The sequence below is a fragment of the Rutidosis leptorrhynchoides genome, chromosome 9 (genome assembly GCF_046630445.1).
Source record: "Rutidosis leptorrhynchoides isolate AG116_Rl617_1_P2 chromosome 9, CSIRO_AGI_Rlap_v1, whole genome shotgun sequence".
NCBI classification, from domain to species: domain Eukaryota; kingdom Viridiplantae; phylum Streptophyta; class Magnoliopsida; order Asterales; family Asteraceae; genus Rutidosis; species Rutidosis leptorrhynchoides.
This window is the reverse complement of record NC_092341.1, coordinates 296,307,607-296,322,280: the sequence shown is the minus strand read 5'-3', so window position 1 is coordinate 296,322,280 and position 14,674 is coordinate 296,307,607. Positions and strand designations below refer to the sequence as shown.

General features: G+C 34.7%; 2 protein-coding genes across 2 annotated transcripts in view; both read right to left on the bottom strand.

The window, feature by feature from the left end:
* Positions 1 to 8,677, bottom strand: part of LOC139868889 (uncharacterized methyltransferase At1g78140, chloroplastic-like) — a 98,379-nt gene extending 89,702 nt beyond the window's left edge. The window contains exon 1 of the mRNA XM_071857227.1: positions 8,511 to 8,677. Within this exon, the coding sequence (XP_071713328.1) occupies positions 8,511 to 8,677 (167 nt within the window). The remainder of the gene's footprint in view (positions 1 to 8,510) is intronic.
* A 1,280-nt stretch (positions 8,678 to 9,957) lies between these two features.
* LOC139866437 (uncharacterized methyltransferase At1g78140, chloroplastic-like) lies at positions 9,958 to 14,267 on the bottom strand. The gene is made up of 8 exons (XM_071854672.1): positions 14,015 to 14,267; positions 12,984 to 13,087; positions 12,727 to 12,867; positions 12,507 to 12,591; positions 11,799 to 11,992; positions 11,576 to 11,687; positions 10,335 to 10,442; positions 9,958 to 10,241 (listed from the first exon to the last, which is right to left on the bottom strand). Exons 1-8 carry the CDS (start codon positions 14,210 to 14,212, stop codon positions 10,101 to 10,103), a joined length of 1,083 nt encoding a protein of 360 aa, XP_071710773.1. The 5' UTR covers positions 14,213 to 14,267; the 3' UTR covers positions 9,958 to 10,100.
* Between the last annotated feature and the right edge of the window lie 407 nt (positions 14,268 to 14,674).

Genomic DNA, 14,674 nt, shown 5'->3' with positions numbered 1-14,674 from the left:
CCACACTAATAATATTATACAAAACATTATATGATCCCATGGTTTAATACGGCAGCGCATCGTTTGGTCTATTTTCTAGGACGTTTAGGTTCAAAGAATCGCTTAACGCTTATCCTGGCTGTCTGCCTATATTTTGGCTGTGGGGCTGAAGAACTGGATGCCGGGATAGAACGAATAGGAATAGCGGGAATAGGGGTGGTAGTGTCTAGTGGAGTTGGTGCCACATCATCCTTACTAAACTCGGGATTTGAATTTTCTAATTCATTAGTCTTTCGTTTCTTTCCTAGTTCGAACTCGTCTTTTGTAATTTCCTGTATTTCTTCCTCGGGTTCACTTTCCTCCTCGGGTTCACTTTCCTCCTCGGGTTCACTTTCCTCCTCGGGTTCACTTTCCGGGTTCTCTATAGTCGGTTCATCCGGAATTTGTGAGTCTTCCCCAAAGATATTATTTTCGTCATCGGATAGGTTAATGACTGGAACACCATCTGAAGATTCTGGTTCGGAGTCGCTGAATGTGATAACAAGTTTTGAGCCCGACATCTATCATACAACAACTAACCCATTAGTACTACATAATATTTACATATAAATTTTAACCAACAATGATAAGCAATGGTTTTTAAATCAGACCCGGTCAAAGTCCAGACTTACTAATGTATCCTAACGACTTATCGGTTAGACACACTAATGCAAACCTGGTTCGCTAAGACCACCGCTCTGATACCACATGTCATAACCCGTCCTTAACCATAAGAACGTGTTAGATAACGTATGATTTCATTGCGAGGTATTGACCTCTATATGCGACATTTTTAAAAGAACAACTCCATATATTTTACATTACAAACCATAATTCTTATTTTGATACAAGCTTTAGTCAAAATAAAGATGATTATCGTTTAGCGATAATCTTAGACTTACAAACTTTACATGTGATGATAACAATACGATTTGTAGCATATTTTACATTACAAATCCTCCGATATGCAGTTTTATTTTTGACACAAATATGCATACTCAAGATCTTGTTTAAATTCAACATGTTGCAGCGGAAGCTTCTAATTATCACCTGAGAATAGACATGTTTAAAATGTCAACATAAAGTTGGTGAGATATAGGTTTAATGCCGGCAGCGATATAAATATAGACCACAAGATTTCATATATAAACATTTTAATAAAAATATTCTAAGTGGTTGAGCACTTGGTAACCATACTTAACATTTAATCACGTCGCATATTCCCTTTATTATGAAATCTTACTACACCGTACCAAGTGTAGTCACAAAACGAAGTACTGTGCAACCGTTGAATACTGGTCGTCCAGTCCGGTTGGGGTTGTCAGGCCCGATAGATCTATCAACAGGATTCGCGTTTACAATACCGCTGTAAATAACAGTTACCAAGCTACAGGGAACTATGCCAGTGGTACAACTCAACGTAGAATATATTTTTCAGTTACTTGTGTCCATAACGTAAAACATAAAATACATGTATTCTCATCCCGAAATACTTAGAGTTTAAAAGTGGGACTATATACTCACTTTTGTCTTGAAGATATGTAATTTCGACTTGGTCTCCGATTGATATCACGAACCTATCCATATATAATATATCAATACCTTTTCTTTTTAAAAAATCGTCACATATATATACTTGTTATACTTTTAATACTTTTAATAATTCCTTAGTCCGTAGTTAGCAGCTCGATGTTAGTAATTCAATTTTAATGGTTCATTTTTAGGTGTTTAATAAACCCCCAATGAAATAAATAAAACCCCCATCGAATATGTATTGGTCGAGATTAATCTTGACCCACGGTACCGGTGTTGTCAAATGACGTGTTGCGTACATAAAGTACCGGTGTTGTCAAATGACGTGTTGCGTACAATCATGGGATCTTATGATTAATCTTCTCGTATTGTTTACGGGTGATCCTGAACCATATAAAATTAAATTATGAGTACATATATATAAAATATCATGTTATTTTAAAAAGATGTGATTTATTTAATTTTCTCCAATTATTTTCGTAGCTAAACTAGTCTTAGATATCCGATCTCGTTTTGGTCATAGTTTCTTCGTTACAACTCCGTTTTCGTTGATTCAACTTGCCACTTCCTTGGATCGAGTCCCTCTTTAATACTATGAACTGTAAATACCTTAGTTTGTATTCGAAATCACAGGTCATAGGTCAAACTTTAGTGAAACTTATGGAGTTGATCATTTTCCATCATGTAAACAACCTTAAATGATTATTTTTCTAAAAATACTTATACTTTGAGTTAAATCATGAAATTTTTATGTGTTAACATATTCATAGTAAATATCAATTTTTCAGAAAATAAGCCTCCAATTCAAAGTTCAAAATAGTTTTTAATTATCCAACCCAAAACAGCCCCCGGTTACACTCCGACACCGTAGATTCAGTTTTAAGGTGTTCTTTGAAAAACCAAGTTATACCTTGTTAAATTAGCATATATTTAAGTTATATTACAGGTCTTGAAGTATTTTAAAAGTTAAGTTAGAAGGATCTATTTAGTTTGCAAACAAGTTTGAAAACATTCAAACTATGTTCTTGTTGTTAAAATTTTATACCATAAAATAAGATAGCTATATATATATGAATCGAATAAGGTTATGAACAAAGTTACTACCTCAAGTTACTTGGACAAGATTGCTGTAAAAGAGGAGTAAGAACCTAGAACCAAAAGAGTGATGGAATTGGATGAAAGATTGGAAGTAAACTTGTGTTCTTGAAAGGATTCTTGAAGTGTTCTTGTATGGTTTTTCTTATGATGATTAAGGGTTGTTTTTGAAGCTAAATGATGGGGAAAATGCTTGGAGATGATCAAGTATGAAGTTAAGAGTATTTTGAGAGAGAAATGGGAGTGTAAGTATGAGAAAATGGGGTGAAGAAATGGTGTGCATGCATAAAAACGTTTTTAGGTTATAAAGGAAAAAAAAGATACCTAACTTTGTTTTCTTGCTAAATAATTCATGCTACTTGACAAATGGTTGGTTCCACATGTTTCTTAATCATTTAAGGCTGCTAAGGAGCAGATTTTTATTGGTATATACCAATAGTAAATACATCTAGAAGCTGCGTATGATACGGGTACATATACCCTAGATATACGTGTAGAAATCTTTGAGAAAACGGAACGAGGATTCAAATATAGCTATCTTTTGTAAATATACTTATATTGTTTTATGTATGTAAGCCCTTTAAAAGTGATAAAATACATATCTATACGATGCATGTATAAGTATTATAGGTTATAAGTATTTATGTCGAAGAACGTTACGTATAGTTATCGTTTTGAAAACTTAAGTTAGTAGTTTCAAAATATACTTATAACTCATTGTTATTAGTACCCAATGAGATGTTAAACATCCTTAGATCATGTTAAATATATATAAATACATATATATACATAAACGTATAATTATCGTATGTTATATAGTTCGTGATATCATCGGTCAAATTGGACGGTCAAACGTTGTGTAAAACTCTTTTCAAAAACATAAATCTCAACAATCTAGATTGCTTATCATGTTGGTAAGGTTTAATTTATGTAAATATTAATCTTATAAGTATAAATTGATCGAAAAAGTCCGGGTCATTACATCAGGAATAAACTGAAAGAAGTTAAATTCAAACTCAAGGAGCTGAGTCAGAATCGATTGGGAAATATAAAAAAAGAATGTGCTGATCTTGCAAAACTTGCATCTGATTGGGAACATGCGGCTGAAGTCAAACACCTATCAGAAAACGAACAAGAAAAGTGGATGAATGTGAGAAAAAAATTGATAGAAAAGGAGAAAATTGTTTCAAATATGGCAAGACAGAAGGCTAGAATTAAATGGACAACCGATGAGGACGAAAACACAAGGTATTTTCATTCGGCAATTCGGAGGAGATATTCGAAGCGTAACATTAGGGGATTGCATATTAATGGAAGATGGAATGAAAATCCCATTGATATAAAACAGGAAATCTTCGAGCACTTCCAATCGTTATTCAAACAGCATAGTTCAAACGGCACCATGAAGCTGTCAAACCAAAACAATCTACACCCACCTGCACAAATACTTACGAGTTCACAAGCTGATGAATTAGAAACTATGTTCTCCGAAAAAGAAGTTTTTGAGGCCATAAAGGAATGTTGCAATATAAAAACCCCGGGTCCAGACGGTGTGAAATTCAAATTCTTTAAACTACACTGGGATGTTATCAAGCGAGATTTACTCGGGGCTTTAAATTGGTTCCGGGAAAAGTGTGAAGTGTCAAAGGGATGTAACGCATCATTTATCACTCTCGTACCTAAAAGGAACGACCCAATATGTTTGAATGATTTTCGTCCAATAAGTTTGATTGGTAGCTATTACAAGATCTTGACAAAAGTGACATCCAATCGCATTAGAAAGGTAATACTGAAGCTCATAGAGGAGGAGCAAAGTGCGTTCATAAGAGGGAGGTATATTCTGGACGGGGCATTAATTGCAAATGAAGTGTAACGACCCGTCAAAATCGCTATTGACGCGGCACGTTAATCATTGATTCCACAGTGAGGTTTTGACCTCTATATGATACGTTTTGATAAAATATTGCATTCATTAAAATAAGTGACTTTCTAAACATAGAAAGCTATAAACATGTGGGCGAGTGCTTAGGTATAAGCAAAATCCCGAAATACATAAGTCTTTAATTTACAGGTTGACATCACAGTCCAATTATTTATTACACAACGCAGTTTTATTTTGAATGAAATAAACTTTGTACAAAGCATGAGAGACTCCATGCAGGCAACAAGCACATCACAGCGGAAGCATTCTAAGGACCTGAGAATAAAACATGCTAAAAAGTCAACACGAATGTTGGTGAGTTATAGGTTTAATTGCTCGAGTCATAAACATATATAAAGATATACCACAAGATTTCATCAAAAGTTTATCAATAGATTCTACGTAACAGAGCACACTGGTAACTAAACTTAACGCTATAGTGATAATTACCCCATTCGTTTTAATACACGCAAACCAACGTGTCTTAAACTCAAAAAATATACGTCCGTTAAAAGGCTAGCGCTCTAGCTCGGACGGGGATGTCAAGCCCTATGGATCCATATACAATTATTCACGCCCACCAGTCCATATCCTATGTACTGGCAGCTACTAGTTACCAAAGCTAAGGGATTTTCGGTTTAACTCAGTGTAGAATTTAGTATGTACTTGTGTCTTATCGCGTTTAAAATAAATTGCATGTATTCTCAGCCCAAAAATATTTAAAGTATTTAAAAAGGGAGACTATAAACTCACAGTTCAATATTGAGACTCAATATTGTAGGCAAATTGCGTAGACGTAATGATGGTAGACGGCTGTATGGTTGACCTTGGATTCAAGAACAATACCCCGAACAATACCCAATATTTCCTTAGCTTAAAATGATTTGAAACCCGAATTAAAAATACCCTCGAATATACTTTATTATTATTAAACTTAAAATTATAATTATAATTATAATTATATATATAAATTTAAATTACATAAGAAGAAAAAAAGAGAAGGATGTGTTGACGAGCAGAAAACTGGCGTATTTATAATACTTTTCCATTTACTGTAGCTCATGCGATCGCATGAGTTTTCAGTGTTTTTTCCATGCGATCGCATGGCCGCCTTTTCCGTTTTTGTTTGCTAGTTCGTCGACATCAAATAGTGTTTTACTGTAGCAAATAGTGTACTGTAGCAAATAGTGTTTACTGTAGCAAATGGTGTTTACTGTAGCAAAGTCGTTTTCACTGTAGCACTGTAGCAAAATACGGTTTCACTGTAGCAAATAGTGTTTTACTTGTACATCTTATAATATATATATATTTATATGTATATTTACATAATAGTAAATCATATAGAGAATTGGTTTAAATTAGTCGAAATTTTCTGGGTCATCACATGAAGCGATTGAATTTCTTAAGAAAAATAAAAATAAGAGTCTAGTTTTCAAAGTAGATTTCGAGAAGGCCTTTGACAGCTAAAACTGGGACTTCCTTTTAGAGATGATGAAGAGAATGGGTTTCGGTGTTAAATGGAGGAAATGGATACATGTGTGTCTCAAGTCAGCTTCAGTATCGGTTTTGGTCAGTGGATCCCCGACTAGTGAGTTTAATCTTGAAAGAGGGGTCCGGCAAGGAGACCCCCTATCTCCTTTCTTATTTATCATTGCAGCGGAAGGCCTTAATCTTCTTGCTAAAAATGCCATTAGTGGGGGATTATTTAAGGGGGTTGAAATCGGGTCAGACAAAGTGTTGATCTCACATCTTCAGTATGCTGACGACACCATTTTCGTAGGTGAATGGGGTAGACAAAATTCTAGCAATCTCATGAAGCTTCTAAGTTGCTTTGAAAAGGTTTTGGGTCTCAAAATCAACTACCATAAAAGTCTTATTTTCAGATTGGGGGTGAAACAAGATGAAATTGATCGTATGGCTTCACGATTCGGATGTAAAGAGGGTAAATTCCCCTTTACATATCTTGGTCTACCGGTTGGAAAAAACATGAATCGAATAGAAAGTTGGAGACCGATAATTGAAAAATTCTCTTCAAGACTCGCGGAATGGAAAACAAAAACGATCTCTTTCGGTGGAAGGTTAACGCTTGTTAAATCGGTTCTTAATAGTTTGCCTCTATATTATTTCTTCCTATTTCGTGCCTCGTTGAGTGTAATTAAGTGCCTTGAGAGTATTAGACGTACTTTGGGGGGGGGGGGGGGGGGGTGAGCGTAATAAACTTGTGTGGATAAAATGGGATGACTCTCTTTTGCCCTATGACAAAGGAGGTCTAAACATTGGTTCACTCAGGGGTAAAAACCTAGCTCTTTTGGGGAAATGATTTTGGTGGATCAAGACCGAAGGAAACTCTCTTTGGGTGAAAATTTTAAAAAGCATTTACGGGACTAACGGACTACTCATTCCTCAAAGCCTTAACCGGCCGAAAGGGAAGGGTAGTATTTGGGTAAACATTGTGCGTGCAGGTTGTGACATCGAAGAGATCGGGCTGAATTTTGGAAGCTCAATCACGAAAGACATTGGGGATGGCAGCTTGACAGGTTTCTGGACTGAATCATGGTTGTGTGACATCCCACTCAAAGATAAATACAAACGATTGTTTCATTTGAAGGTGGAGAAAGAAATATCAGTTCGTGATAGGGTATCGTGAACGGGTCAGTCACATCACTGTATTTGGAATTGGAGTCGAGACATATCAGGACGTGCACTGGACGAATTACACTCACTTTCGGAAAGCATTGCAAGCTATGAAAAACACGATAAAGGTGAAGATGTCTGGTGTTGGAGACTTGCATCAAACGGTTCATTTTCTACAAAGACACTCGCAAGGTTAATTGATGATCAACTCCTACTAAATGATAGTCATCGACAGGAAACTTTAAAAAATAATCTAGTACCAGGGAAAGTGGAAGTATTCATGTTGCGGGTTTTAAGGAGACGTTTACCAACTCGTGTGGAATTAGATAACAAAGGAATAGACTTGCACTCCGTGAGATGCCCCTTATGCGATGATGACGTGAAAACAATCGACCACTCCTTGTTCTTTTGTCGACACTCTTTTGATGTTTGGGAAAGGTTATACAAGTGGTGGGGATTAGGTCCGGTATCTAGTTTGAGCATAAGTGAATCCTTCCGGGGTTGTAGTAATCGAACAATGACAGCGCTCGGCACAAAAATATGGCAAGCTACGGAGTGGACGTGCGCATATCTTTTGTGGAATAACCGAAATCAAAAGGTCTTCGCAAATAAAAGTTGGAGCGGTCCTTCGGCACTAATGGAGATACAACTCAAAACCTTCGAATGGATTTCCTCCCGAGTTAAGAAGACGAATATCGAGTGGTTAACTTGGCTTTCAAATCCTACAGCATACACTTCTTAATTTGTTGATGTTCATTATTGTGCAAGCTGTTTGAATTGTTAGAGTAGGTGTTATTGTTGCTCCCTCTGCAACCAGTCGATGATTGTTTGTATGCTCATGGCCGATACCGGCATTAATCTCCTTTCGTGTTGTAATTGGATTGGGCTCCCTTTTTAGCCCTTTAATGAATGCCTTGCTTTTCGAAAAAAAAAAATATTGATATTCTATTTTTGCGGTATCAATTACGGAGCACTTTTTTCCACGTAACACATCTTAATTTGGTATCTTGAATAGTTTTTTCAAATACTAATGTACCAAACTATAACTTAAAATTTATCATACGTATAACTTCAAGTAAACGAGCACAAGATAGTCTACTAGTGGTTGAATTCTGATATTCTTATAACAGTTCAAATCGCACTTGAAGCATATCTTGCTATAGAGTAATATATAATATATTCTCAAACACTATTCCCTTTAAGTTAACATTAAAAAAAATAAGAAAACTAGTAGAAACAGATAAACATGTCAAATTAACCCATAATAAAAAGAAAATATTTTTCAGTCATAATAATGAAAGTAACTTACTCTGATAAGACAGAATCACCATTCCATATTAACTTGTCATGGCATATGGGGCAAGCCAATAATATCTGCTTCTTTCCCATTGCATCTTCTTTTTCATTAAAGTCAGCAAATAATGTAGAGCGTCTTCTCGCTACCGGCCCAACTGCCGATGTGTTTCCGGCAGCCATTGTCGTGGCCGTTCGAGTCTTTCTCGACGGGATGATCCTTAGAAAGTAATAAATTAGATATATGATTGCCGAAAAGCACACATAAATTAACATTGTGTAACGTTGTCAATTTGTGTGTGCTTAGATTTTGCACGATGATACCTACTGTTGGGTTTTTATTTACTCCATATATATATTTAACGTGTACGTTTATTTATATACCATTTCATGATATACGTGAATGATAATAAGTTTTATGATTTTTTTTCCAATATCTATCTATATTTATGATTATAATAACATTCTTTATGATGAATGTTTTTGAAAAATAAATTCAGACTGGTGAATGGAGACATATACTTTTATCCCAGTAAACATTACATATAATAAAGTTATTGATTTTGTCGAAAACGTTAACATTTTATTGTAAAAAATTATTCTTTATTATCCCTATACTTCGGATCGGATATTAGGTCATCCATATTCGCTTTTAGTGGATCGGATCGTGTGAATATTCATCAAATCGGATATCCATTTCCATCCGTAATCCTAAACTACTAGAATTTACCTTTTTACTTCTTCACCGTCTCTCTTTACATCACCATCCATTAGAATTACCCTAAACTACCAAAATTGACCCTTTTACTTTTTCACCCGTTTCTTTTTACTTCACCATCCATTAAATTCCACTAACTTAATTTTTCACCACTCAGAAATCTTCTCTATCGAGAACGTCTTCTGGTTAATCAAAATATAAAGTGCACACTTGAGCTGGGACGGAGGGAATACATTATTTTAGATACCACCGAATTATTGGTTGAGTGATAAAAAGCCTCAGTTGGTTGTGGGTCCGTATCCTTGAAAAAATATGAGTTTTCTCCAAGGTTGTGCCTCTGGTATCCTTCACTTTGTGCGGGCTAAGCAGTTAACCTAAAGCATTTCGGGTACGCTTTGCGCAATGGATGCGATGAGTTTCTTCGTAACGGGTGCGTGAGTGGCAAATGAAAGGATTCGATGCCGAAATTGCCGTTCTAAAAAAAAAAAAATACATTACGGAGTATTTTAGATGTCCTTAAAGAGAAAACTACTGCTTAATATAAAGATTGTATATACAAATTATCAATGATACACTTACGACTGGATTTGATACATTATATATTAGATGTACTTAAAGAGAACACTAGTGTTACGACAGGATTCGATACAGTTACGTTTGTTTGGTTAAAAATTAGCAACGATACATCATTTTAGACGTCCTTAAAGAGAACACTACTGCTTAATTGATCTACAGATCAAGCCTGTGTTAAATATAGAAAAGAAACTTTTCCAAGAATTTACATAAACAATTTTGTGATGACTTTATATACATATACAACATGACACATGTACAGTGTTCCAATAAGCGAGAACTACCTTTATGTTTAACGACATTTATAGTGGGTTTTCAGGTAGGTTTTCGGGCAGAGATCATTACAAAAGCTCTGTTTCGAATGCATGTGTAATCCACGAGTCCACAGCTTGAGCAGAGCTCTTGTAATTCACGTTCAGATAGGTACAGGTGGCTCCCTGATATCTGACCGATATTCTACAATTACAAAATCAAATATTCACTTATTTATAATTAATAACTCAAGTTCACATTGCAATGAATTGAGTTATAAGTCATAAAATTGCATACCTGGCGTATGGGACGTAAAAAGGGGATAAATGAAAAAGGGCCGTCTATTATGTAGGTCGTGGCAACAAAAACTCCTCCCGGTCGAAGAATTCGACTTATTTCAGCTACCTGTTACACACCACATTGTTAGGTGAAGACGAGTTCGAAAAAAACACAGACCAAATATAAAGACAGGAAAATATTGAACAACTTTTCTGGGAGGCACAAAAGCAAAATTAAATTTAGTAGGTGTTTGAACAATGTTCAAAAACATTGTATAATTTGGCATGCAATGCGGCTTATTATATTATTAATAAGTTATGAAATCTCTAAATTAAAAACAAACAAGAGTTCGCGTGACCACACGTCAGTATCTCCATATTTTATAACTATTTCAAAAGGCAAATATATAGATACGTTAATAACTTATAAAAATTATGGAGATACTCTTCAAATACATAGTAACTATTGTCTTAATATGGAATAACAAAGTTGATAACCAAATATTACACAAACGTAGATGTAACTAGATATGGCAAAAAGGGCATGTCCGTCTAGTAAATGGTGTACGTAGGTTCAAGTGATACTAATATTGTACGGGTCACAAAACAGGCCGAGTTGGCCCAACACACTGACATTTTTTTTTATCAAACTTTTAAATTTTCTTTTGTACAAGGTTAATGTATTAAATATGATCATAAAGCCATATTACTATTTACTATCATAATGATCTGATCTGATTCCTAGTGAATAAAATGATTTAGGAAACAGTAAACACATGAATACACTCAGTGGCGGAAGCAGGATTTTTCTTCATCGGGGGCGAAATTTTTTTTTAAAACCGTAGCAACTTTTTTGGGCAAAATACGGAGTTTTTGGGACAAAAATTTTGAGGGTTTTGGATAAAATTTGAAGGTTTGTGGGCAAAATTTGAAGGTTTTGGGGCAAAATTTAGAGAATTGTGGGCAAAATTTGAAGGTTTTGAGGCAAAATATGTAGGTTTTGGGGCAAAATGAAAAAAATCCAAATTTTTACACTAAAATTTCGAAATCGACCCCCCCCCCCCCCCCCCCCCCCCCTTTTCTAAATTCGCCCCTGAATACACTTATACACATGACATTAGTCAGGTTTTGACTGATATAATCTGTTTCATCTGTTTAACTCGTTTCATTATTAGTTAATACTTTTCTTTTACCCGTTTGACCCAAATCAACAAAATAGAAACCAAAAATGACCCAAAGACATGTTAACAGAGTACTTACGCCAGCAGACGGTGAGGGCCAACAATGAAGAGCTGCACCAGCATGCACAGCATCTATAGAACTTGAAGGAAATGGAAGTCGTGCAATATCAGCTCTAACCAATATTAAGTTCCTAAATACATAGTCCGCATTACAAACTCATTGGACATGATAAAAAAAATTGACAGGCATTATAAATGATCAATGTAAAATTTGAAGTGGTATATGGAAATAAGATATGTACTCTTTAGATATATTTTCCTCCTGATTAATGTAGTCATAGCACTGTTTTAACATGGACTCTGAAAAATCAAGGCCTACAACAAGAGAAAATAAGCCGCTCTTTGCAAAAAGCCGAGTGAACATCCCACTACCACAACTAGCATCAATTATGCTTCCTCCAATGACTGGCTTAAGATAATCTCTCATCAATTCGAACTGTACATAAATAATAACAAAAATTTGTTCATAATTGATATTTTCAACCTCGTAAAATAAGTCTGGAAGTTGATTTAAGTTACATCTTTTTTTCTGTATATAATAGGGGTTGCAAAAGGGCGGTTCTGTAATGGGTCAATTGGGTTCGAGTCAATATGGAAAAGCTTGTGTATGGATCAAGTAGTGTTGACCAAAATGTTGTTTTTTTTACTTTCTACAACTCCTTTTTATATAATTACTGTGTAAAACATGATTACAAAATCAAAACTTTATCTTCCACATTAATACAATATAGAGTAATATTTTCTATAAAATGATTTAGAAGCTTATATGCCTTAAAATACACTATGGTGCAACCCATTAAACCCGTTACAGTTTAAGCTAACTTTTTGATTTTAGCCATCTGAACTGTTAGGGACAAAACATAGCCCAAATCAATGGGTCAAAATTGACACTTCTAGCATATATATTTAACAGACTCTCCAGGAAGGCCATTACATGAAGGACATATTACCTCTTTCTCTGGGCCTGGGAAACCGCCCAATACCGAAAAACCCTGTCGCCATCCCCTCTCATACAGGAATGATATTAATGGCAACCTGTATCAGTAAACACATGACATTCATGGGCAGTTAGATACATAATTAAAGTTACATATTATTTTGGTTTGGTCAAGTATACAAGTATAAGATGGTCTAGCTATCAGTAAGTTCATGAAATTATTAAAAAAATACCTGAAAATCTCAGAAGAAGCTGGCATAGATTCACCATAGTTCTTGGATCCACTAATTACAGTCAGATCAAGATGTGTTTCATTACCACTGTAAGTTTTGTTACAGGAACTGCATTTTAAAATAGACCTAGGCGTACAATCTCTGACACATATATGAATGACAAGAATCAGAAGAAAGATCGAAAAGCAATAAAAACAAATAGTTTAAGAAAACTAGTAGACACAGTTAAACATGTCAACATAACCAAAATAACTTACACTGAAAAAACTGGATCACCATTCCATATTAACTTGTCATAGCATACGGGACAAGCCAAAACCTGCTTCTTTCCATTTAATTTTTTTTCATTGAAATTAGTTCCCTGCATATTAAGAATGGGCAAAAATAAATGAATGTATGAATAAATATACAACTAATCAGTGCAAATTAATGTGACATGACACGTTATGACGTTAATGCCTTGAATATGGTTGCCGAATACTGGGAATGTTTATACAAGAAAGTAATTTCGTATCCTAAAAGGATACAACAAGAACTCCATAACCACGCAAAAACAAGTGGCTTTCATATATTAACTTATTAATAGCATGTAGGTTCACTTCTTCACAAAATGTCCTTTAACTAGAGTTATAAGTCAAGAACCATTGGGTTAAAGTCACAAATCGATGCGTTTCGGAAAAAAAAAAGTCACAAATCGATACTATAATAGCAGTTTCAATAGAATATTTGTAATTCAAGTTTAGTAGTGATTTATGAATTAAATACACTTATCACTCTAGTGATTCTACCTTCAAACTTACATGGATTATGATACAAATAATCACTAAAATAACTGTAATATTTTTAAAACCAGTATATATAGTACGGAGTATATATTATACGTATATACATATTATTATATATTATTAAGTAGCTTAGCAAAACAAATACTCATTGACTTGGACTAGTTTGTAGCAAATTTAACTGGAGTTGTAAGTTGTAACTATAGCTTTGAGCTTAATCAAAACAAAAAAGGAAAAAAAAAAAAAAAAAAAAATAAAAAATCAACCAATAAATGAATTTATACTAAAAGCACAAAACATAGCAGTAGTGACAATTAAGCCTAAAACGTAAAAGTCGATAACAAACAATAATAAATAAATTGAAGTAAAAACCGGTGGAATTCATATCCATCCATTCAGTATTTATTAAACAATTTCATCTACAAATATATTATATTATACTATCTCCGGCCTTCGATTCCGCACAATAAACGCATTAATGTAATTACATCTACGCATATATATACCGGAGTGGTTTTGACGGTGGCGGTTGATGACGACGCGCGGATTTTTGCCGCGAAATTCCGGTAAAAAGTTGAATTCGTCATTGACGATAAACACTTACTACTATATGAACTGCGAGTTGAAGTAGAAAAAGAGCTACTGAGTCGACACGCTGCCGGAGCTGCTACCGATAAGTTTACGGCTACCATCTTTGTCGCCATTTGAGTACCCGTCGACGGAAAGATCCGTCGTATACTGTATTGCACTTAAAAATGGATGGATATATTAAAAAGTTCAAAAAAAAAAAAAAAAAAAAAAATAGATAAATAGTGCTAAAAACCAAGGAATTGATATTTTCAAACTTTATTCGATAAATCAACTTAAATCGACTAATATATCCGTAAATTATGTCTTGCACAATTTTTTGATAAAATTTATTAGAGGGTATTTTTGGAAAAGACATCAAATATGGGTGGATCTATCAAAAATTAGTTTGGATATATCACCACCCAAAAACTTAACTTACTGTGAAAATGGGGTGTGTGTGTGAGAGAAAGTGCGGAGAAAGAATGAAAGAATTGCTAGTGAGGCTGAGAGGAGAGCATATCGGGCAGGCACGAGATTGTTGCGGGATTGATACAACGGGAGGCTTGAGAATCATCTAATGAGGCTATTCGGAATCC

Bases quoted from the DNA above. Each gene is read 5' to 3' on its own strand.
- LOC139866437 (XM_071854672.1), bottom strand. From the start codon at position 14,212: ATGGCGACAAAGATGGTAGCCGTAAACTTATCGGTAGCAGCTCCGGCA. The intron at 12,868-12,983 runs GTAAGTTATTTT...TATATGTGTCAG, and splicing joins GGTGATCCAGTTTTTTCAGT to AGATTGTACGCCTAGGTCTA. The intron at 11,993-12,506 runs GTAATATGTCCT...ATTTATGTACAG, and splicing joins TCCCAGGCCCAGAGAAAGAG to TTCGAATTGATGAGAGATTA.